Source organism: Perissodus microlepis, chromosome 13, assembly GCF_051167445.1.
Source record: "Perissodus microlepis isolate ML-2025 ecotype Zambia chromosome 13, ASM5116744v1, whole genome shotgun sequence".
NCBI lineage: Eukaryota > Metazoa > Chordata > Actinopteri > Cichliformes > Cichlidae > Perissodus > Perissodus microlepis.
The window spans coordinates 8759271-8784075 of record NC_140473.1 but is presented as its reverse complement, the minus strand read 5'-3'; the positions used below and the strand labels follow the sequence as shown (position 1 = coordinate 8784075).

General features: G+C 44.4%; 1 protein-coding gene across 4 annotated transcripts; it reads left to right on the top strand.

Annotated features, from left to right (window-relative positions):
- Positions 1 to 287: 287 nt before the first annotated feature.
- LOC146374657 (serum response factor-like) lies at positions 288 to 24789 on the top strand. 4 transcript variants are annotated; one of them, XM_084948899.1, is made up of 8 exons: positions 288 to 1386; positions 8186 to 8452; positions 17995 to 18235; positions 20480 to 20644; positions 20922 to 21032; positions 21537 to 21677; positions 21807 to 21883; positions 22431 to 24789. In XM_084948899.1, the coding sequence occupies exons 1-8, from the start codon at positions 742 to 744 to the stop codon at positions 22512 to 22514; spliced, it is 1731 nt and encodes a 576-aa protein (XP_084805025.1). In that variant the 5' UTR covers positions 288 to 741; the 3' UTR covers positions 22515 to 24789. The 4 variants fall into 4 exon arrangements, with proteins under 4 accessions (XP_084805025.1, XP_084805024.1, XP_084805023.1 ...); XM_084948898.1 differs by having other exon boundaries at positions 289 to 1386; positions 21480 to 21677; positions 21807 to 21908; XM_084948897.1 differs by having other exon boundaries at positions 290 to 1386; positions 21480 to 21677.
- Positions 24790 to 24805: the final 16 nt, after the last annotated feature.

Sequence of the window (24805 nt, the reverse complement as noted above, 5' to 3'; positions counted from 1 at the left end):
TATAGGCGCCACAACCTGTGGGTAATTAAAATAAATAAATAAAATAAAAGTTGGATGTTTTGTTATGTTGGTGCCTTTTTACTTCTCCACGGTGACGTTGTCGGTTAGCGCAACCATTTTGGTATTTATTCTAATGAGTGTGCTTCGTTGACCAATGACAGCACTCCTCAGATAATCCTCAGCCAATCCGTACACGACGCTGTGACTCACCAAATAAGGAGAGACAGCACCAAATAAGGAAACATTGTATCTCTTTATAAGGAGGGAAGTAGTTCCTCGGCTGAGGTATTACTCCGCTGTCGCTTTCGCTGTCTTAAATTTTGAGGTTTATGTTCGTTTGTGACACGCGGAAAGAGAAATACTGTAACATTATCTGAGAGAAACTTCGACTTGTGTGCGAGCAAATCGACACTAGAGCTATTTTCGGTTCACATGGCGGACTAGGTGACGTGGCGCAGCAATATGGAGGTCGCTCTTCGCGCTTTCCTTTTTGAGAAAGTGCTCAGAGTTTTGGAAATAGAGGAGGGTGAAGCAAACTGAGCCGGGGTTGAAGGGTCTTGGGGGCAGCATCACTTTCAAAAGTTTGACTCGGTAATTTCCTGGAGTCTCTGAACCATCATTTGGTCGGGTTTGTTTACATATCGTGGCCCGGACGTGTATGCGTTTTATCAGTCATTTACGAGGCAACCGAATCCAGCTTTCTTGGCTGGTGTTTAAAAAACTCGCTCCAGTAAATATATAATGTTACCGAGCCAGGTTGGATCGGCACCATCTGGAAACGGCTCGGGTTCAGGCAGGGGTACCACAGGACACGGCTCGGTCGGCAGCGGGATTCGTCCCGTCTTTGTCAGATCAGGGCAAGCTCTACCCGGGGTCAGCGAGAGTACCGGTGCTGCAGGGCGACAGGGGGACAGAGATACCATTGGGATGCTGGGAGCTAATGGTCCAGGGGGTCCGAGAGGTGCGAGGCCGGGGAACGGGACCGGTGTAAACCCTCTTCAGACTTCCGTTCAAAGCAGCATGGTGGGCTTAAGTCCAGGAGTCATGTTGCCTCACGGAGCCCGCTTCGATCCGGACCGGGAGAGTGCGCCTCTGTGCAGCGGCTCAGATAACGACTCGGACTCCGGAGATGATGACGAACCCGTGGGTTCACTTGGGGACAGCAGGAGAGGGGTGAAGCGGGAGAGAGGGGAGATGGAGGCTGCGGTGTCGGGGCAGGAGGTAGGAGTATCTCCCGGAGGTTACAGCATGGTGCCCGGAGGGGTCGCCGGGGCAAAGCCGGGCAAGAAGACACGTGGACGCGTAAAGATAAAGATGGAATTTATTGACAACAAGCTGAGACGGTACACCACTTTCAGTAAGAGGAAGACGGGCATAATGAAGAAGGTGAGTCAGGTGATGCGTCTGGATCTCATCCAGCTGCGCCAGCGTTTGATTTGAGAGTCTCTTTTAGCTGTTGATTGGCCTGGAAGTACAGCAGTGTCACACTGTAGGGTGCTTTGCAGTCATTCATGGAAGTGCACTTGTTAATAACCTTTAAAAAAAAAAATCACAACACCCTGGGACAGTGTGCATCTGTTATTACAATAACCACAAGAAAGACTTTGGGTTGGGGTTTTTCCTTTTTTTCATGTGAGCCTACATGCTGCTGACCTGATGTCAGTCTTGTGTCAGTGTATTTCTTATGAAAGACAAAGCCATTGTGGTCCAGAAGTGACTCAGTGGATGTGAGGAAGTCAGAACATTCATGACAGCCACTGGGCTTTAAATAGAATAGAGCAAATGACAGGTCTATTTATGACACCCCCAATCCCAACTATCACACACAGAAACGTATAAACTGATTCATGCACACATACCCGCACACACCTTCACAGACATCCTTGCAACTATTAGATGTAGTTCTCATCACAAGTCACAGCCTGTTCACTCCGTCACTGCTTACAGGCGGCAGCCATGTGGCAGTAAGCAGCAGTCGGCCTGTATGTGCCAACAGCTAACTAAACCCCTGGGAAACAGACCAAAGAACGGTCAAAGAACACTGAGACAGAAGCGAGAAGCCTGGGTTGTGTGGTGGTGGTGGTGGGGTGCTGTCTGTGCATGCATTATGGTGCTGTACATTACACAGCACAGACGTCTAAGTCTCACTGATGACTTGTCCTGGTTTCCAGTTTTGTCAGTTGACTCTTGCTCATAAGCAGGCGACATTAAAGATGACAAACCTTGCTTCTCACTCATAACTGCTCTCATTACTGTCTCCTTAAAGCAACATTTCTGAGGAAATTCACAGCTCACCCACATGATTTGATGCCACAATAAAACACCACCGTTTGGTATAGAGTCACGGAGAGTGGATTACTTGAGCTGGGGTCAGCTGTTGACCACAAGCCCAGCAGTTATTGTGATGTGGACTCGACCACTTTTCATCATGACTTTAAATAAACACTTGTAAGCGGTGCTTTATTGGAGTCCAGGAGATTTTTTTCCCTCTTTCCTTTAACTTGTCCCTGTGTTTCTTCGGCTGCACCATGCGCTCTGCTGTGTTTCTCTCTTTTTATGTATCCCAGACTGTTGTCGTGGAAACTGAGGTGTCTTTATGTAGGCTCTTGGCAACATGAACACTATTTGACACAGTGTGGGGATGGTTTTCTTTTCTTTTTTTCTCTTTTTTTGAAAAGGTTGCCCACACTATGCCAGCCATCACAGAAAATGACAGGTGGGTGGAGTGGGAAGATTCATAGATTGGTCTAGGATGAGCCCACTTTCATTTTGAAGGATGCAGTTTGTGTAGCACAGGCCTGTTTGTTCTCTTCTTATGTGTGCCTCAGCTTGCAGCCTTGTAAACATACACTGTTAAATAATTACGTCAGTTTGAGGTTCAGGGTTACTCAATTAGTACTAATATGTGGCAAATATGATATGACTTTCTATAGTGGGAAAAGCAGCACAAGTGGTATGAAGAACATTAGGTGTGACTCAGCTCAGGTGCAGTGCTGTGGAATGGCCTCGGCTAAACGGAGTGCGTCCATATGTTCATTATGCTATTTCTTACACCTAAAGTTTTTCCTGCTTTGATGAGTTTAATGAAAGAATGATTCGTCATTTAATTGAAATATTAAATTAAAAAAAAAAATGCTTTTGTGCCTTTGAGTAATGACTTCATGAATTTCTTCACAAATAAAATTGTAACCATTAGAGAAATAATAACTTGTCAGCGTCACACACATTATTTGCTCCAAACCATCAACGTCTTCTAGACAGAATTCCTACAAGACTGCTCCAGGAAGGATAAACCTATATTTATTTATCAGCTATGTACCACAGGCCGTCAGGTAGTTAAACCGTTACTTAGAAAGCCACCACTTGACTCGGCGTCCTTAGCAAATTGCAAGCCAATCTCCTAACTTCCTTTTATCTGCAGAGAAGTGGTTTATTTAAAGAGTTTCAGTCAGGTTTCAGAGCTCATCACAGCACAGAAACCACTTTAGTGAAGGTTACGAATGATCTTCTCATGGCCTCTGACAGTGGACTCATCTCTGTGCTTGTCCTCCAGGACCTCAGTACAGAGTTTGATGCTGTTGATCATAACATTTTATTGCAGCAATTAGAGCACGCTGTAGGTATTAAAGGTACTGCGCTGCAGTGGTTTGAATAATTTCTATCTAATAGACTCCAGTTTGTTCATGTAAATGGAGAGTCCTCTTCACATAGTAAGTTTAATTATGGAGTTCCACAGGGGTCCGTGCTAGGACCAATTCTGTTTACGTTATACACGCTTCCCTTAGGCACTATCATTAGAAGGTGTAGCATACATTTTCACTGCTATGCAGATGACACCCAGCTTTATCTACCCATGAAGCCAGATAACACACACCAATTAGTTAAACTGCAGAAATCTTTTAAAGACTCTAATTTTTTATGCTTCTAAATTCAGATAAAACTGAGGTTATTGTACTCTGCCCTAAAAATATTAGTAACACAGTTTCTACCCAGATGCTTTCTCTGGATGGCGTTACTGCCCCTCAAAAGCCTTCAGTTGATCCAAAATGCTGCAGTGAGAGTATTGATAGGAACTAGAAAGACAGCATATTTCTCCTATGTTGGTTTCTCTTCATTGGCTTCCTGTTAAATCCAGAATTGAATTCAAATCCTTCTCCTCACATACAAGCTCTTGAATAATCAGGCCCCATCTTATCTCAGTGACCTTATAGTGCCGTATCACCCCATTGGAGCACTTTCCTCTCAGACTGCAGGTTTACTTGTGGTTCTTAGATTTTTAATAGTAGACTGGGAGGCAGAGCCTTCAGCTTTCAGCCCCCTCTTCTGTGTAACCAGCTTCCAGTTTGGATTCAGGAGACAGACACTGTCTCTAGTTTTAAGATTAGGCTTTAAACTTTCATACCTTTTTGATAAAGCATATAGTTAGGGTTGGATCAGGTGAGCCTGAATCCTCCCTTAGTAGTTACACTGTGATAGTTCTAGGCTGCTGGGGGATTCCCAGCACCTTTTTCACTCACTATGTCTTTAAATACCTCTCTGCATTTAATTATTTGTTATTAATCTCCGGCTCTCTTCTACAGCATGTGTTTTTCCCGTCTTCATTCACTCACCCACAGCTGGTTGTGGCAGATGGCAGCCCCTCCCTCAGCCTGGTTTTACTGGAGGTTTCTTCCTGTTAAAAGGGAGTTTTTCCTTCCCACTGTCGCCAAAGCGCTTGCTCATAGGGGATTCATATGATTTTTGGGACTTTTTGTTTTCTGTTATTAATGGGTCTCTACCTTAAAATATAAAGCGCCTTGAGGCAACTGTTGTTGCAATTTGGTGCTATATAAATAAAATTGAGTAAAGAATACATTTTTCTGCTTCTTTTTCTTATAACTTTGGTGATTTTATGAGACTTCTAAGGCACAGTGTTAGGTTTCAGGAACTTTCTATTAGTATTTTATTTATTTCTTGACATAGAAGGTGAAGGACTGCAAACTACTGTGTATCTGGCAGTTATTCATTTTTCCTCAGGAATACATTGACATACGATTGCATTTAGTCTCGGCTGAATGGCTGATATTCATCTGTTGTGTTAAATATTTTAGTGTTTTGGGTTTTTTTAATGGTAGTGTGAAATACAAAAAAAGGAGAGGCATTGGCTTTGGCCAAATTGGAACTTCAGTATGGGTCAGTCCTAGATTTTTCAGCTACACGATGAATAATTTAGTCTACTAAAGTTTAGAGGATTAAAGGATGGCTGCCAATTTCACAGAGCCCTGCTTCTTATCTTCAAGTAGCATATTTGGTCTGAAAATAAAATAAAACATTTAGTAACACAATCATCAAATCCTTCTGAGAATATCTCTGAAAAGTTAGAACAAATGTTATTTTCAGCACTTGAGATAGCTGCTGTACATAAACTGACTGCCCACTGTACACTTATTCAATTACTCTTAAAACCCAGATGTCTAATCGGCCAATCACATGGCAGCAGTTCAATATATTTAAGTACATTAGCCATGATCAAGACGACCTGCTGTTCAAATGGAGCGCAGGAATATACAAGAAAGGAGATTTAACTGATTGAAGCCTGCTTGTTGACAGGTTGGTCTGAGTATTTTAGGAACTGTTGATCTGCTGGGATTTCTTCACAACCATCGAAAATTTATAGCGAATGCTCCAAAGAAGAGAGATGGGGAGCAGTTCACGGGGTGAAAATGTCTTGTTTATGTCACAGGTCAGAAGAGAATGACCAGACTGCTTCGAGCTGATAGGAAGGTAACAGTAACTCAAACAACCACGGGTTACAACCAAGATATGGAGGAAAACATCTCTGAATGCATCACATGTCAGACCTTGAAGTAGATAGGCCGCAGATGCAGAAGACCCCACTGGTGCCACCTTATCTGCTAAGAACATGAAACCGAGCCTTCACTAAAATCAGACAAATTTCGCTTGGTCTGATGAGTCTTGAGTTCTTCTGCAACATGCAAATAGTATGACCGGAATATGGTGCAAACAACATAGTGAGGGTGATTAAGTACCAACTGTTAAACATCAATTAAACAGCATAGCCTACTTGACCATGTCCATCTGTGTAACCATCTTCTCTAGGCTGCTTCCAGCAGGATGATGCATCATGTCACAAAGCTCAGATCATCTTACTGATTTCTTGAACACGATAAGTTCACTGTACTCAAATGATCTCCACAGTCACCAGATCTCAGTCCAATAGAGCACTTTGGGATGTGGGGGAATGGGAGATTGACATCATGGGACAGTTCCACAAAGATGGTTCTGAAGGCAAAAGGGTTCAACCTAGTATTTGCAAGTTGTACCTGACTAGTGTATGTAAGTTAAGCCAGCATCCCCAACCCCCGGGCTGGTCCGTGAGTCTTTTGGTACCGGGCCGCGGGAGTTGAGGCTTGGGTGTGAAATATATGGTTTTCAGGGGTTTTGTCGGTTTATATCTTAATTTTTCTCTTTAGCGTTTTTATCGTTAACTCGGTTTCCCTGGGTCTTTCCCCTTGTGTTATGAATAAATCTTCTGTTTTTTGGTACCGGTACTGGTTTTATTTTGTTGTATTTGTCCGCGACACCTTAAAGGCCGGTCCGTGAAAATATTGTCGGACATAAACCGGTCCGTGGCGCAAAAAAGGTTGGGGACCGCTGAGTTAAGCGATTGATCCTTACCGTGCCCATCTTTGTAAAATTGCTGAATGCGCCTTTGCATGAGAAGGGAAGGCCAACCAAGACTTTCAAGGGATTTAAACCCACAGCTGACTTCTCTTAAGACTAAGTTTGGGACTTGCATTAAGAAGACATACCCTGAAAACCCTTTTTTGGGTGGGAGTGGGTTAAAACTACATTTACTTTCAGTTGTTTGTGGATGGGTCTTTTCTTTTTTTTTTCTCAGTTATTTGATAAATAGACCTGGCTGGCATATTTTGTGGCATAGGAACCAATTACAGTCAGAGGAACACCACCGCCACCAGCAGCGCCACCAGCAGCACCACCACCACACACGCCCTGCAGTCATAAATATTTATGTGAAAATCAGCAGAGCAAGGAAACTTATTAAAGCACTATGTAGCTTGTGTTGCCACATAGCACTCTCAACTTGATAAATTATTCCTTTTCTGTCATGGATGTTGGCCAAACATCGAGCTCTGTTGTTAGGGACCCCTCCTCTGCAGGCAGCACTAAGTCGGAGTCGAATCGTTCAGGTTAAATAAGTGCAGCGTGCCGGCGAGCCGCTGTAGTTGCAGCTGGTCATCATTAGCCTTTATGTTCTCTGTCGTCATGTTACTGCACACTAAAGCCGATTATGTGGTCAGATAGCGAAGACGGGACAGATACGGTCCATAATGAGCACACTATGGTGGAGTAGACTCGGACAGCGACATGGGTTTTTATAACTGCTCAATAAAACGCTTTAATTTGAATGTGATTCATGTCCTCCCCTTTTTGCTGCGTCTGACAGTGTGTTCCGCTCCACCTTGCAACGGCACATCTGTCAGCTCGGCTCTGTCCTTGCCAAGGCGATGGTAACGGCACTGTGCCTTCGCAGCACCAGGAGCATCCTCCAGATAACTGATGACTCATGTAGATAAAAAGGCTTTCTCAGGAGTTCACACCGAGTGCAGCATCAGGGTGCACTCGGTCGTGTGTGTGCGTTGGATGGAGCTGAATCTTGGTGTGCTTCTCCCTTCGCTCTGGGGAGCTTTAATGCGAGTGTCTGCAAGCTGTGTGATGAATGACGAGCCGGCGGAGTGTGACGGAGACCTCGTGTTTTGCAGGCAGCCACCTCTGAGTGTTTAAAATATTCCTCCTGTCAAGACTCAGTTACTACTATTCCCCCTGTCTATCAAGCTTGCACTTTCCTGCAATCAGTCTCTCAACTATATCACACTCTCTATTCTGGGAAGCCTTATCTTGTGTTATTTTAGTTTAATTTGTGCTATACGTCAGAGTCCACCAAAGAAGTATTTATAGATTCTAGTGTTCTCTTGGCTGTTTTCCCACAGATTCATTCCCTCCTCCATTTTTAGGGTTAATTTGCACGTGATGTGAAGGTAATCCAAGCCCTAATTTGGCGAACTAGCTCTTTTTTTTTTTTTTTTTTGATGTTTGGATTTCTAGCTCGACTCTTGGCCCGTTCTCTCGGTCGGTTAATCACATCTTCTTCTCACTTTCTCAGGCCTATGAACTCTCCACCCTGACGGGAACCCAGGTTCTGCTACTTGTGGCCAGCGAAACGGGTCACGTGTACACTTTTGCTACTCGCAAACTCCAGCCCATGATCACCAGTGAAACGGGCAAAGCCTTGATCCAGACATGCCTCAACTCGCCAGACTCTCCGCCGCGCTCCGACCCGTCCACAGATCAGCGCATGAGCGCCACCGGGTTTGAGGAGACTGACCTCACCTACCAGGTGTCGGAGTCGGAGAGCATGGGCGACACAAAGGTGAGTATCATAAAGTGAAAGCGGTTGCAGGCCGGTCCTCCAGCTGGCCAAGACAAAAAATACAAACATTTAATAAAAAATAAGACTCGCTGCCTCGTTTCAAAAGAGCAAAGGTCAACTATTAATAATTTGCGCTCACTCCTGTATCTGTCTCCACAGCTCATCTCTCCTGCGTTCAGGTACTAAAGTCATTGTGACTCACTGTCTGTTCTCTAATAGAGACATGAATTTCAGTGCAAATTAAAGAAAAACCCCAAACCCCTCATAAAGCACAGTAGAGTCGCTAATGGGTATAATGGGAAATCTCTCCAGAAAAGGCCAGCGTACAAGAAGAACAAATAAATCAAACCCACAAGCAGCTGTGGAAAATAATCTTTGTCCTATTGTAAACACAGTTTTGAACTTTTGCCCGTTAACATGTGAGGCTTCTGGTTTGGGCTCGCGGTTTGGTTCTGGGCACCAAATCGTTTTTTCAGTGAAACCAAGAAGTCTTCAGTAGCTCTTCAAAGCATTCGTGCAGAAGGGAAAGCCGGATAAGACGTGCAGAATTTATCCCGCTCCACCAAAAAGAGAGCCGTCTTCACTTTTACCTTTTTGACCCCTCATCCAGGAAAACCTCGTAACACTCGTGAAGATAAATCACTGCAGGCCTGGGCTGTGTTTGGACGAGAAACACGCGGTCTGCTATATGGAGGCTTTTGCTGTTTACATTTGATTTTTGGGACAGAGACGTCTGATATTCACGGCTAAAACTTTGAGTTGTTTAACAGAGCGTGTGAGTCTTAAAATATTTGGATGTTGCGCATTTTCACAACTTGTGTCATTATAGAAATGATAAATAATAATACAACAGGTAACCTTTCACTTAATTTCTCCCAATTATTATTTTAAGTTTGAATGAAAAAGTTTGGTTTCTGTGTCGTTGAACTTTAAAACATCTAAGGGTTTGAAGCGTTGAATTGATCGGTGGCGGTTGTCAGCTTTGTGCAATCACGTGCTGGATTCCCTCGACTGTTTACCCAGCTTAAGTATTCCCCTTTGAAGACGCACACTTCCAGGCCTGTTTGCCCGCATGCTGTTTTCACAAGGCGCTAACTAACACATGCCATACATCGTCAGGGATGGGAGATCAACCTTTGCATGTTAAGCCACTCTCATGCCCGCTCTGCTCATTGATAAAAATTAGTTCTGCCTCTGTTGCCATATATGGTATGGTTTCCCTGCCTGCACTCTTGGCTGAGGCCCCTCACATTCCTTATAAGCTGCAGCTGTCTTTGGAGTCCTGTGATTCACCCCCCCAACACACACACACACACACACACACACACACACACACACACACACACACACACACACACACACCCTCCTCCACCACCAGCACCACCACCTCCTCTCATTTTAGTGATATGGAGGGCAGGGAGTGGGGGGTAGGGGGTAGGTTCTGGAAGTAGATATGAGCGGGTGTATTGGAAACATTTTTCGTCCCATTTCATGTGACAGCTATTTGGGTGACTGGCTGTGATACTGTGACCTCTGAGCGTCCGCTCCCACCCACCACCCCCAACTGCAGTTTTGAGTGTGGGAGGCTAGCGTGAGACCTCGTGAACCCCTGTGTACAGTGGGACGCAGCAGAAATCGTCAGCGGGCGAGATTTCGTCAGGCGGTTAGGACAGGACAAGCAGGTGGATCGGATCCCTCGAATGTGAGGGATCGTTTTATGTGTGTGCTTGCAGCGTGAACTTCTGCCGAGTCTGGACGCTGTTCGTCAGGAATAGTATGTCATAAATACACTCCACTGTAGTCTAAACAATCCGGGTTTTGCAAAGCCTGGTGGGGGGAGCGGATAACCTTTTGAAGAAGCAAAAAGGAAAAGCTTAGGAGATGATTGAAGTAGATGTAATTTGGTGCCTTTAGCATCGCTCATAAAATCAAATGACAAAATAAACTGACAGGGCTTAACAGAAACAGTGTAATAGCTAGTTCACTGATTGTCTTTCAATACCACTCTCGAGGCAAGCACACAGTGGCTTAGTTTAGATTAGTGAAAAGCCTGGAAAACAAAAGAAATGGCTAGCGTAGCTCTGTCTCTACTGGAGAAAAGGAAGATTTTATGCCTGAAATCATTCCTTGGATCAGAAAAGCTCAAGTCTCCCTAGTTTTGGAGCAAGTACTGTCTTTTAGAGTACAAGCCTTTATTTCTGATTTATTTGTACGTGTGAACTCTTTCATGGCATGCATTTTTGATTTCTCTATGCTGTTTGGGCTGATTGGGACCTGATGAATGTAAAAATAAAGAATTACCAGATTTTTTTTTTTTTAATTTATTTTTTTTACCTGATTTTTGTTTGAGAAAAATGAAATCCACATATGAGGACATTCACTTTAAATTTTGATAAAACAGTGGCAGTATAACGTCTGTGTAAGTGGATTTCAGGCCCTTGTAGAGCAAAACTTTGTATTTTGGGCTAGACAACCCAAAATGTGATGTCCACATATGTGGACGCCAGGTCCTAGGAAGTTAAAGGAGAAATGATTTGGTCTGCAGTACATTTGAGTGGCATGGTAGTGGAGCATTTAACACTGTTGGGTCACAAGCAGGTAAGCAGGTTCTCGGTTTGAACCCCAGCTTTGGAGTCTGCATGTTCTTCCTGTATCTGTGTTCACTTCATCCCAGAGTCCAAAGACATGCATACTGGGTGTAATTGGTGGCTCTAAATTGACCGTGGATGTGAGGCAGATAAAGTAGTGGGAGGTACACAGAATAAAGATTAAGTGTGACTTGTAGTTTAAAACACTTTGAGTGGTCAGCAGGAAAAGTTCAATTCAATTGTCTTTATTTATATAACACCAAATCGCAACAGCAGACATCTCAATGCACTTTACATTGTAAGGTAAAGGCCTCACAACGACACAGAGAAAACACCAACGATCAAAGACGCCTTTGGAGCAAACACTTTGGGAGGGTGAGAAGGAGGAACTAGCTTTTAACAGGAAGAAACCTCCAGCAGAACCAGGCTCAGGGAGGTCCATCCATCAATTGCTATGTAGATGTAAGCATGTTGCACATTTCACAAAGTAAAACCAGTTCTGGTAACGTTGCGATGCTGGGTAAAATATAAAGGCTCTGGTAGTGGGATCTTATCCATTTGATTTCCTATGCAAGAAAGCAAATGAGTCTATTCACCAAGCTGTGCACTGATAGATTGTTATTAAGCTATAACCTGAAAAAGCCACACGTCACTGTTAAACATAAAACATCACGAGTAAATTGGCATGATGGGGGGGGAGGGGAGTTCATCATTTCAAATAGTTGTTTATGAAATGATGGACAGCTCCTTTCTGCCTCGCAGCGCAGTGTCTTCTTTCCATCTGACTGGACCGATCCATCACTAGCTGGGCTGTCATGTGTCTTTGCCTCTGATTTCTTCTTTGTGGTAAAACGCTGCAGCTGCTGTGGAAATGTTCTCACATTTTTTCCCTAAATATTGGTCGAAATTAGTCGGCACAGACTTCTTTCCAGAAGCGTCGCTTTGGCTCTACGTTCAGCAGTCTTCCAGTGCAGGATCAGTTCATTCCCCCTAAGATAGCTTTTATTCGAGCCGAAAGGAGTCCTGAGACGATAAGACATTAAGATTAGTGTGTGACTCACTGTGGAAAATCCTCGCTTTTTTGTTATTATTGCTCTGTCAGCACACATAAAAGCAGCAGTAACTTCAAGACGGTCCTCTCAGGACTTTTGAAAGGAATTGCGGGAGAGTGATGTGTGACGTAGAGTCTGAGTGAGGCATGTTAAGAGGAAAAGGTGGAATACATAAGAAATGAAACCACGTTAGAGGGCAGATTTGTTGCTTTTTGCGCATTTTTTTTGGAGATAGTTTATGAGTAATACTACGTCCCTACAGTGCAGATGTTTGTTTTTTATGCTTTTTGGGTTATTTTTGGAAGGGGATAGCAAATCCCACAACTTATGCTTACTTAGATGATCTATCTTGGCATCGAATTCTCAGTATCAGAGTCGGCTCTGGTTTTCCCCCTCCTCCCACCCGCACTGTTTCCTTCTCCTTTTCTCCCGTACTTCATCCCTCACTACCCCTCCCTCCTCTTTGGTTCTGGTTGCTGGTGTCACTGCTGTTGTGCTCCTCGTGAAGTTTATTTGTTGCTGCGCTCATTATCACAGTTCACTTTGCCACGCAACACTGACCAGAAAACGTCCAGAGTGAGCTCACTTGTCCTGACTGAGCGGCGGCGTGTTTGTTTTCCCCGGCAGCCCCGAGCTCTGGAGAAGAACCGATCTGACAGCTTATATCGCACATCTGTAAACATGTATGAAGCATGTCGATCGCGCTGGAGGTGGTGGAAAGCAACGTTGCAACAAAAGCCATGTCATCCACCCCCCGCCCCGCAATCCCGTCCTCCACCTCCCCCTTAAGTTTGCAGCAAGCAACTGGACAGGTCAGCCGCCATTGGCTGCACCTCCTCCACTTGGGCTGCCTTGCCTTTTTTAGCAGTCCCAAATGGAGCTGCAAATTCCATGTTGCTGGCAGGGTGACAGACTGGGAGATGGGAGCCAGCAAATGGGAGATTAGACGAGGGCCAGCCACCATTAAACTGCACAATGGGCTCTCCAACCAACACTGGACTAGCCTGCCAGTTGTCACCTTCAATTTGGAATGATTAATCCCACATGAATAGAGAATCATTTGTGTCCTTCCCTTTTTAATTACTCTCTCATTTCCTTCGCCTTTAAAACGGCTCCTTGTTTGGTGCCTGCGAATGTTGGGAAGCTTTTATTTTTATTTTTTTGCTCATGTACACAAACCTTGAGGATGCAGAAAATTTAAGAGAAATGAAAGAGCTACAAGAACATATTCTTGATGTGCAAATGTTTTTTTTTTTCTCTCATATTTTGTGTGATCTGTTCTTCTTTTTTCTTCTTTTTTTTTTTTTTGTATCATCTCATATGTTCACCGTGCATAGAGGGGAGCCAGGATGTGTAATACTTGAGATCCCCCCCATCACTGGGGAAAAAGATGTTCCTGTCTTGTAAAATAGATTGCATAGCAAACTAAGGAGGGCTGCGCAGTCTGACTCCCAAAGATTCATTTCTTACTGGAGACGACTCAGCCCTCCACTGCACAACTATAAATTTTGCCTTCATGTGCTGCGTTGGGGTACCTCATTATACTAAGCTGGATGTTTTACAAGGTCGTGCTTTGGTTAGGTTTAGTTTAGTTTTTTTAGTGTTCTGAGCCATAGTGAGGCTGATTTGAAAACCACAAATAAAAGGGTCGACTGTAGTCAACTTTTATTTAGATGAGCAGTTTACACCCAGGTTGGTGTGGCTGCTGCTACTGATGGATGTTAGTGGTTTGAGGCTGCGGCTGGCCACCTCCTAAATACACCAAGGTTCGATCCCCCACTCCTCCAGTCTGCATGTCAAAGAGTCCTTGTGGGGTGTGTTGGGAAAGATAGTTTAGGATAGAGCGAAGTGTATGGATGTGCTTGTTAATGAATGAGCAGTTTGAGACCTCTATTAGTGCCCTTTCTATTAAAATTTACCCATAGTTATGCTGAGACTTAAAACACTTAAACACTTACCATTTTAAGTAATATTCATTGTAAATGTAAACATTAATTAGCTATCAGTCACCGTTTTGGGCAAGTCACAGTTGTAAAAGCACTTTTTTTTTTTTTTTTTTTTTTTTCCTTGTGGTATTTCTTCCAAAACTAACAGATCATATCATCTCTCCCTATGAAAGTCACAGTCGGGATTGACCACCAGTGAGAATTTGGTTGGATAAGAACAAATAGTTGAAGGTCTTGGTACCTTTTTATTTTCACCGTTACCCTTTGAACTCATGCAGATGTTGCAGCCGTGACTGTGAGTGTTTTCTCAACTCGTATACAGCGATTGTAATGATTTAAGATTTCGGTAATTGTGTATATGTGGTAGGATGTAAGTGGGCAGGAAAAAGTACCTGCTGAGATTTCCATCCACCCAGTAATCTGAACCAAGGCGGCCGCTTAATATCGTCTGCAGTCAACACAATAGAAAAGTATAACAATAACTTACTGACTAGTTAATTCTGAGCCAATATTAAGTGTTATCTGCTATTCAGCCTGTTGGTGTGTTATGGTAAAAAGGGGTGGAGTTCATGCTTATTAATATGCTGTATCATTTTGTAACCGTGTACTGAGACAAGGAGGAGATGAACGAGGCTTAAGCAGGAAATGACAGAGCTGAAGCGTTGGCTACATCACAAGAATGATCCTCTGCTCTCGCTTCTGTTCTGAAAGAATGCATTACACCACCTCGGCCTATGTTTACTATGCACCGCCGTGACTGTGAAATGAAAGCCAGCACCGTTTATAGGCGGGCCAGTTGAACAGGAGACGCACGGAGATGGTCAAACAAACCAGTAGGTCAGAGCAAACTTGGCTATGTAGGTCACAGAGATAGTGGGGGTACGGCTGGACTGTTTGACTAGCACAAAGGCTAATTGCTCTATTTGACCCTCTGAATGCCAAACCCCTGTTCCCTATTGGATCTCAGGAGGGACAGGAAGCAGGAGAGGACACACGTTTAAAAAAACGGAGCCGTTCTTCAGAGCGGCATATCTGTCTGCTTCAGAGTCGTGTTTTGCGACCTGAACGGTGAGAGCTGCTTGGTGTCAGATGGCAGCCGTCTTTACACGTGGCCTCCTGCTGCCTCTGTGGGCCGGAAAGGGTTAATTCCCCCTCAGAGGTGCTCAGGTTTCCCGCCAGCTGTCTGTGCCCTCAGCTGTTTGTACTCTGCCCCTGTCCTGTCCCCTGTCCCAAACCTCACACACAGGTCTGACTCTGCTCAGTCTGCCCCCCCTCCACACCCACACACTTTCTACTGCTACTGTAGCTAAAACCCTACAGTTACACTTCAAGCTCTGTTGGCTTTCATGAAATACTTTATATCTCCATTTTTACTTGTGGTCTCATTGCTTTTTTCCCTCTGTGCCATCAGTGATACCTGTGGCCCGTGCACCAGTGCAGACCCGGTTACCCCCCTTTGTCTAGTTTAGTTTAGTTTCATTGTAAAGCCTCCTGGGAGAAGGAAGGTGCGGTGACAGCTGTGCCTCACTTTGTCAGCAATCACTCGCTGATGAATGACAGTTATAGTATAGCAAATGGGCGACGGGCTGTTGTTGTGTGAATTTATTTCGTTTTCCTTTTTGGTTGAAAGGGCAGAACAGCGCTGCGAGGCCCTCCCCCCCTCCCCCCTCCGACTTTCCAGCTGCTGTTTAACTAAAGAGGTAAAGGACCTTGAACTGTCACAGCCCCTCAGCTGAGCCTGGAGTTGAGTGGACCAGCTAACTAAGAGCAGTGCAAAGTTTTGCACTTGTAGATTCTTGTAAGCGGAGCAGCTTTCTCGGACTTGTCTATCTGTAAAGTTAAAGAAAGTGAAGTCTGGAAAACGCTGCGTTAACTGCGACACTTAGAGGAGTTTATAGGCTTTAAAAAAAAAAGCCTTTGTTTAATGATTAGTCGGAGCCATGCTAAAAGACTGTTGTAAATATTACTATTTGATTAGACTGCAGTGTGGCGTAAGACAGCAAGCTTGTCCTTACAGTAGATCCATTTATGTGTTTGCATGGCTAGTGTGTGGTTGGAAGGGCTTATCAGTAGCTGGTTTCTCCACCTCTCACCCACGTTATCAGTTACATATAAAAGCCAATAGGACTGAGAGAAGAAGGCTTCGCCTACTTCTATATGATTTTCCTCTTATCAATAGCAGGTGCGCACTTACTTTTTCTTTTTTTTGGGGATTTCAACCCTATAAGATGCAGTACACTTGCTTCACTTGCTTCCTCATAGTAAGCCGGCGTGATGTTGCAGGCAGATGTGTTTTCCAGACATTATACCTTTTATTATTCACTCACTCTGCATCTTTGAAGGATCCAGCCACGTAACCGACCACCTAAATATGCTCTAACGTGAGGTGGAATTATTATTATTATTTTTTTCCAGCTTGTAACATCAAATATTTTAATCGTTTATCACCAGGAAGTTGGCTGGCCTCAAACTGCTGACAGTATAAATGACATTGGGGGAAAAAAAGGGGGCAAGTTCCAGAGTTCATAGGCAGCTGACAAATAGTGCAGCAAGTTAATGGTAATTGTATTATATCCATGTAATATTTCATTGTGTATGCAGCTGAAAAAAGCAGACGGGGTGATATATGATGACTGCTTCTAACCAGACTAAAGGGAGTTGATATGTTGGCCACATCAGGGTTAGCTTTTGAAATCCTTTTTTATTTTTATTTTTAAATCCTCTGTGGAAATGTTAAGAGTCGGAGGATCCCTGTTGGATGTGGATGCAGCTCTCTTTGATTGTATCCAATCACCTGGACTCAAGCCCTCAAAGAACACTGAACCCACATAGACGTGCCAACTATTAAATGCCTTCTAATGTGTAGGCTTACTCCCATTGTGCTATTAGAGATCATTAGTATCATGTGAATAAGAGCTTGTGCGAGTGTGTAGAAACGGGCACGGTGGGTTTCGATGTACTTTATAGTCTCGGCCTAACGCCTACTCTGCTCTTATCATGCAGCCCACTCGCCAACACATCCTGCTCGGCGGTTCAATGGATGTTCGCATTAGCTCTTTGGTGCGATGCTACATCTCACCTCCTTTCATCTCAAGTTTGCCTCATCTGCCTTATTTCTGTGCCTTTTTCAAAAAGGTATTATTTTATTTTTGCAAAGCCGTCGTGTTACACGGTCAGTTAGTTGTCATAGAAACTCAACAAAATTAAATTGCGGAGGCAGATCGGGCAGGGCTGGATGTTAATTGCAGGAGAAACGGCTGCAGATGATAAATGGCTGATGCCGAGTAGTCAGGTGTTGCACAAAAGAGGATGCACAGTCATGTTCCTCGCTCTCACTGTTATGATTTTAATAGGTTTTTTTTTCTCTCTCGGGGGTTATGGAGTTGCATTTTAATGGGGTTTCAAATGTTTTTCCAATTAGTCTGAAGTTGCCATCCATAATAAAATCCCTGCGTTTGGAGCTGACTTGAGAATCCATCTCGATGCTCTTTGCGAGGCTCGGTGTGGTCGCGCAGAGAAATGCTTCCCTGTGCTGCTTACTGTTTTACATATGGATGCAATTAGAAGAGTCCCAGGCTGTTTCTTTAGCTTGTTTATGCCTTTTGCCCTGTGATTGTTAAAACCTGCTTTGGTTTATGTCAGCCATCCATTGGTCCCTGAAATGCTCCGAGAATTAAAGGCTTCTCCCTTCAACCGTCCCCGTGTTCAGCTGCCCGTGGAGGAAAAGCCCCATTAATTGTGTTGTTTTAGGTGTGCAGTTGTTGGCGTTTCTGGAGCTGGAAATGCTAGCCTCAAAAACGCCACCTTGAACAGTTACTCATTTAAGCTGAAGTTCACTTTACTCCTTTTTAATTTGAGGCTTTATTAAGTCCTAAATTTCCAGTTTGGAACATGTTTTCAGAATTTTGACACGAGCCGGGGAACTCCGAACTAAACCCTTTGGTTTCTTCCCACAGGACACCCTGAAGCCGACGTTCACAGTAGCGACCCTGCCAGGCTCGGCCAGCAGCGCCCAGTCCACAGTACCCACCACCTCCACCACCATGCAGGTGAGCAGCGGATCTTCGTTTCCCATCACCAACTACCTGGCCCCCGTCTCGGCCAACAGCAACATCAGTGCCAACGGGACCGTCCTCAAGACTGCCAGCGCCTCCACGGGGGTCATGCAGCTGCCCGGCGGCTTCACGTTCATGCCCGGTACGTTGGAGAGCAAACACCCACCCGGGCTTCTCGTCCTCATCATCCACAGCTCCGTTTTTATACTCCTAATGATATGTTTGTTTTGACCTCATCCTTTGGAAGAGACACTCCTGCTGGCCTTCATGTTTTGTTAATGTCATCGTGCTGTCTAGCTTATTAGCTGATTAGAATGAAAATGGCACTGTGGCGTGACCTCAGCCGTCATCTCAGAGTGCTCGTGCCCCCCCTTCTCTCTCTCTCTGGGCTGTTTACATCACACAACAGCTCTTCATAGCCAACACTCGGGTTTTTACAAAGCCCCCAGTATTCAGGGGAGCCACGTCTGTTGGCGAGTGGCCCAGCCTTTGATTGTCACTTGGGGACAGGAATAATTAGGTGAGAGGGACACAATAGACCTGGCAGCGAGGGCTGATGAACAAGGGCCATAATTAGTCATGAATATTCAATGAAGGATCGGTGGCTTGCGCTGACATTATATATGAGGATGTGAGGCGGACTTTGTGGAGACAGAGTGGTCTCGACCGAGACGTGACCCTTCATTTAGGGCAGACGCTTTGAAACCCAAGGGAAGTCGGTGAGGACTTTAGGGCTGCAGGCTCCGATCTGAGGTCCCCTCCAGAGTGTCTAAATGATTTCTCCCTTAATTGTTCATTACGCTTCCCCTTTTCAGATACGGGTCTATAGGGGTACTTCCAAGAGGATCACAGTTGCCCCTCAAGGCATTACAAATATTAAAAATTAAATAAAATATATTTAAAATGATTCCTTCTGTATAGGATGCTTTGGAATATTTATTTGCTCTGCTCACAGTTCTGAGGATTGTTAGACAGTGGGGGCAGTCTTTGCCATGTTGTCTTCTGTCACAGTAGTGTCGCTACAGCTGTGAAGCCAAACATGCCCAGCGCTCGTCAGAGTTGTATTATCTTAGCACTGACAGTAATGTCACTCGCTAGATTTTGCTGTCTGTGCTCCGCCACAGCGTCTGACGGCGCAGACACACGATGGCCTAATGGGGACTATTTGTTATCTTGACTGACGTGTGAAGGACAGCCAGGCAGTGCCTCTGTCCTCCCGCCTTTTTTTTTTTCTTCTTTCACCATCTTACTCTGCAACCTTTACGCTCTCTCTCTCTTTCTCTCTCTCTCTCACTCTCTCCCCCCCACACCGCACCCTCTGTTGCTTTCTCTCTCGCTCGCTCACTTGCGCCCTCTCTCCTCCTCACCACCTGTCTGGCACATAGCAGCAGCGCCAGGTGGAACAACACACCCTCCCACACTAAAGCCTCCTCAGCTGACAGCTTGAAGGGGCCTGCCCCCACCCTACTCCAGCAACTGTCTGTGGAGCATATGACCAAACGTGAGGGTGTAGCTCCAGAGTCACGTTCTAGAAATGAAATGGCTGCCATTAGTTCACTTGGATGGAGGAAGATGAGAACAAGTTGTGCAGCAGGTGGATGATTTGGGATTTACAAAAGGACAGTTTCACCTAGTTAGTGTTTACGTCACATGACCCATCACATGCCTGCAGATTCAGGTTTTACAGCTTTTTGAACACGCACCTTTGAGTGCTGAAAGTAAACGCCACACAACTAGGTGACCTCTGATTTGTCGTTTACTCACGTGGCTATCTATGAAATTTCAACTTCTGCGTTATTTTCAGTCAGTGACCTTTTATAAAAGCGTCACTTGCTAACCCAAAGCACACTGTGGAATTTTGACCTTGTAGGAATGTGTAGAAGTTGATAGTTTTGTGCACTTACGTGCACGCAGGTGGCACAATTCACACCATGCCATCGGTGTCAGGCTATCACGCCAACATAAGAGCATCAAGCATTGTCCAAGGAAAAAACTACATTTAAAAAATCCAGTTTAAAAGACTCACAAAACACGCTTTGCAAATGAGAAACTCACTCACAGAAAATCATTCATTCTGTGTGTTTGGTTGCCGTCACGTTATCAGGCCGGTGTTCTAAACGTTAAAAAAACATATGGATTAAAGCCCTGGTAAATGTTAAAAAAAGAGAAAGTGTGTTTCCAGCCTAAAGTGCTGCCAAAATGTTGAGCAACTGAAGGTTGTAAACAACTAACAGTGACAGTGAACTCCATGCGAAATGAACGTATTAGCTCTTTCTCAAACTGCATTATCCTTTCATATTTAGACTTAACCTTAGAGTGAGTGTGTGTGTGTGTGTGTGTGTGCGTGTGTGTGTGCGCGCGCGCATTTGTGTGCGCACCCCTGCAGCAGGCACTCCTCTCCCTCCTGGTACCCCCACCATTCCTCTGAGTCAGTTGCAACAGCACTCCTTGGCCCTCCAGGGGCAGCATGGTCAGGCCCTGGCCGTCACCCCACAGCCACAGCAGGGACAGCAGGCTGTCTTCCGCTTCCCTGCTGCTGTCTCCCTCACAGGTGACATGCTCTGCATGCTGCCACGACTGTGCGTGTCCTGTGCTAATCATGTCTTCATAAACCTTCTGCTGCTAGCACTGCTAACGCTCCCTTTTCTGCTCTATAATCATGCACCTAATGCTTGCAGATGCTGCTTGCATGACTTCTACCTCGTCTACCATTCGCTGTCCTCACTGCTGCACCCCTCATCCCTAACACACTACTGCAGCCCTTCTGGGCCTGGGCGAGGTGTTTGATGACTTACCGTAGTGGCTTTTTTCCCGCTGTGTCTCTCCAGGCCCAGGGGTACCCCAGCAGCTCCAAGCTATCCAGGTCCATCCTAACACCCAGCCCACCTCCAACAGTGACAGCAGCCCTGAGATCTCCCACACATCTACAAACTCCACCGGTAGGCCAACCACACAGACACTCGTGTGTCTTTCAGGCAGATTTACGTGTTCCAAACAGGGTTTGTAGATTTTCTTAGTGAACCAAAGTTTAACAAAAACTGCACACTGGTCCCACAACATTAAAACTACAGTGTACATAATTATTCACATCATGATGGCGAGTGGAAATGGGATCCCTTTGAGTTTTTGATTGTTAATTTTTAGTAAGAAAATCCTAAGGTCATAATATGTTGTGTTCTTACTGTGTGCACTGTTTGTTTTTGCTCTCCTCTTGTTTGGATGAGTTGATTCCCAGAGGACGGAGTAATATTGCCACTCTACATTGCATGAGTAGGAGTTAGCAGTTGAATTTGGATAGATATGAAGTGCCATCTGCTGGCCAGTGTGCGTAAACACCACTTAAACCATTGAATGACGCTTCCCTCCCTTTCTGGCTCTTCTTGCAGCCACAGTAAGTCTCCCAGCAACCATTGTCACTTCATCAGTGCCAACGTCTGTGGCAGGTCACATGATGTACCCCAGCCCGCACACAGTGATGTACGCCTCCACGCCCACGCTGGCAGACGGCGGGTTGGCTGTGCTCAACGCCTTCTCCCAGGGGACCTCGGCAATGCAGGTGTCCCACGCACAAGCCCAAGACACAGGTGAGGCTCCGAGCACACACAGCTTCCTGAGTGGCTCATGTGGATTGCATTGTAATTAAAAAAGTGTAATCAATGAATTCTAATCAATGTGTCTTTTCCTTTTTTTTTTTTCTTTCTTTCTTCACATAGGTGGTGTCCCTCAGGTGTTCCTCACAGCACCTCCAGGCACGGTGCAGATCCCTGTTTCAGCAGTGCAGCTACACCCAGTACGGCAAGATCTGCATTTTACAAGTGAAACTCTCAAATTCCCTACGCAACCAGCATGCCATGTGACCGCACTAATGCATCCTAACAGAGCACTGGCACTCAGGAGGCCACAGGCTCGATAGAGCCCTGTGGCCCTTGTTTTTTGAATGAAAGCTGGCATAGTGTCTTACTTGTTTTCTACACATGCTATAGACTCAAAACCACCTTGTCAGTGCATGGAAACCAGAACTTGAATATTTAGGAGTTTATTGATGTCATTTTATATCAAATTAATCAGTATTTTATACTATATGCAGATGGGAAAATCCCCCCACTGAACTGGAATAGGTGAAATAGTCCTTTAACTGGATCTAACGTCTCCCAATAGATAAGATCGCAGCCTACACACGTAACAGAGAAAACATCAGCATCTGTTGCAGCATCACTCTGTGATAAATGGCATGCACTTTAGCGGGATCTCCATCTGCGCTGCGCGCTGTGTGATGTGATGACGTGCGACTGGCTGTCTGATGTAGTGTCTCCTGACATCGCTCTGTTGCCTTCCAGATGGTGATTGGCCAGCAGTCGAGCGGCAGCAGCAGTAACCTGACGGAGCTCCAGGTGGTGAACAGCACAGAACTCAAAGAGTGACTGACAGACGGCTGGAGCTGTTTAACACGGCAGACCCAGGGACACACACACACACACAGACACACACACTGACTGACATCTCTATTTATTGATGCCTTCCTTTGTGGGTTCACATCATACTTCTGAATGTGACTTTATAATACATATATACACACACACACACACACACACACACACACACACACACACACACACACACACACACACTCAAGGGCCTATGTGTGGCAGGCCCTTACACAGTATGTTTTGGAATATATATAATATATATATATATATGATGCATAGGAGATATAGCGCTAAATCCATCATCGGAACCTATTTTCTATGCCGTTTGATGGTGTTATTTTTGCGTGTGTGTGTGTGTGGTTTTTTTCTTTATTTTGACATTATGTAATTACATGTGTGCACACACACACACTCACACACGCACGCACGCGCACACACACACACACACACACACACAGCAAAGTGCCACAGCTTCACACCAGCCAAAGAGACATTTGTTTGTCTGAATGTTCCAGTGTGAGCAGTTTGTGCACAAGCATGTGTCAGTGTGTGCGCACATATCTGAGGTTTGTAAATGGGCGGGGAGATGCTTATTGACTTAAAAAATAAAATCGATTTGGAAATGTACATATTTTTTTTTTTTTAATTGATGATTTGTATTTTTATCCTGGTTAATTTTGTGCAGCGGCATGTAGTTGTTTTGTTTTTTTGTTTCGTTTTTTTAACGTAGTGGTTTTTGTATGTACATGAAATTGATTTGGATAAAGAAAAAGAATTATTTACATGTCAGTGTAAATTAATTTAATGTACCATCATTTGCTGGTATATACTGTCACGCTGTTGGGAGTTTTCACTACAAGATGGAGAAAGAAAGCTGGATGTTTTTTGGACGTTTTTTTTCCTTTTGTGATATTTGCAGGACTGTCCTTCAGACTCTGGGTAGCTGGGTCCCAAAGTACATCATCATTTTCATTTACTCTCCACATCCTTTTTTTGAGGGAGGGCGGGGCTGGGAAATTTTCCATTTGGTATTACATCAGTTTCACATGTGAGGTTTCCAAATGAAGCCGAACCTGGCACTTCCAGTGCAGAAGTTATTTAAACTATGACAATCCAGTGGAAACAAATTTCCTTTGTCACAAATCTGTATTTTTTTTTATTATTTTTACATTTTGTGTTCACGCCTAGAGACATAAAGGAATATTTAAGTGACATTAGATGGAGATTGTTCACTTATTTTTGTAATGCCACCATATTTGAAAGACTGACTCGTCAAAGCAGAGTGCCAATTAGCATCTGTTAACTGTAATGATGCTAATAAAGCCGCATCAAGGCACCGGGCACCAAAGTCTGGTTTTAACAAGAGCAGGTAATCGCACTGTACAGACGTTGCATTGCTCTTCAGCACACAATCACAGCACTGTTGCTCAAGTGATGACTAGAATTATTTTTCTAAGAATGAGGATCTCTTAATTTGGCAAAGTGACTTCAGGTGCTTATGTTATACTCCCTTCAGCTAGAAGTGTAAGACCCTGTTTGACTGCAATCTCAGTATGTACCTCAACAATCATTAAGAATGAGAGTCATTAGACTGAGAGCCTTCTTTCTGCACCATAGTGCCTCTCCTCTTCCATGGCTGATTTAAAAAAAAGTCAATGCACAGCAAAAAGGGAGCTTTACTTATTTCCAACCACCTCACATGACTTTGGACCTGTCATACAATCCATTGCTGTGCCCCGAGAGTGAGATTTTTCACTCATTTCTGCAGAATTAGTTGGACGACTGAGCATGGCAGGCTTGAAGCCAAAGAGAATTTGACAGAGGCTAAAGTTCCCATGCCCACTTATGTTCAGCTATTCGCTGGCAAGCGAGGTCATTTTCACACCCGATGGTTTCTCTGCTCTATTCATGTCGTCCTACAGGGCTGTTTGCATAGGAAAAATTACATGTTGCGGGCATTCAGTTCTCACATTGGAAATCTTACTTTGAAAGGGGATTACTGAATAGAATTTGTGGTTTGAAAGAAAATGGTTATTTTGTGTGTTTTTGTTTCATTGTACAGAACTTTTGTAATAAAACAAGATGAAACACGACGAACTGTTCAAAGAATGACCACATCTCCTGATGAGGAACTGTTTTTTTTTTTTTAATTGGGACGGAGAATGTCAAAACCATATTGTCCTGAATGAAACCTTGTGTGTGTGTATAAGAGCAGTGATGAAGACAGCTGATGAGGAATAAATGAACCGATGCCTCTGAGTGCACACAATACTGCAGTGATTGCT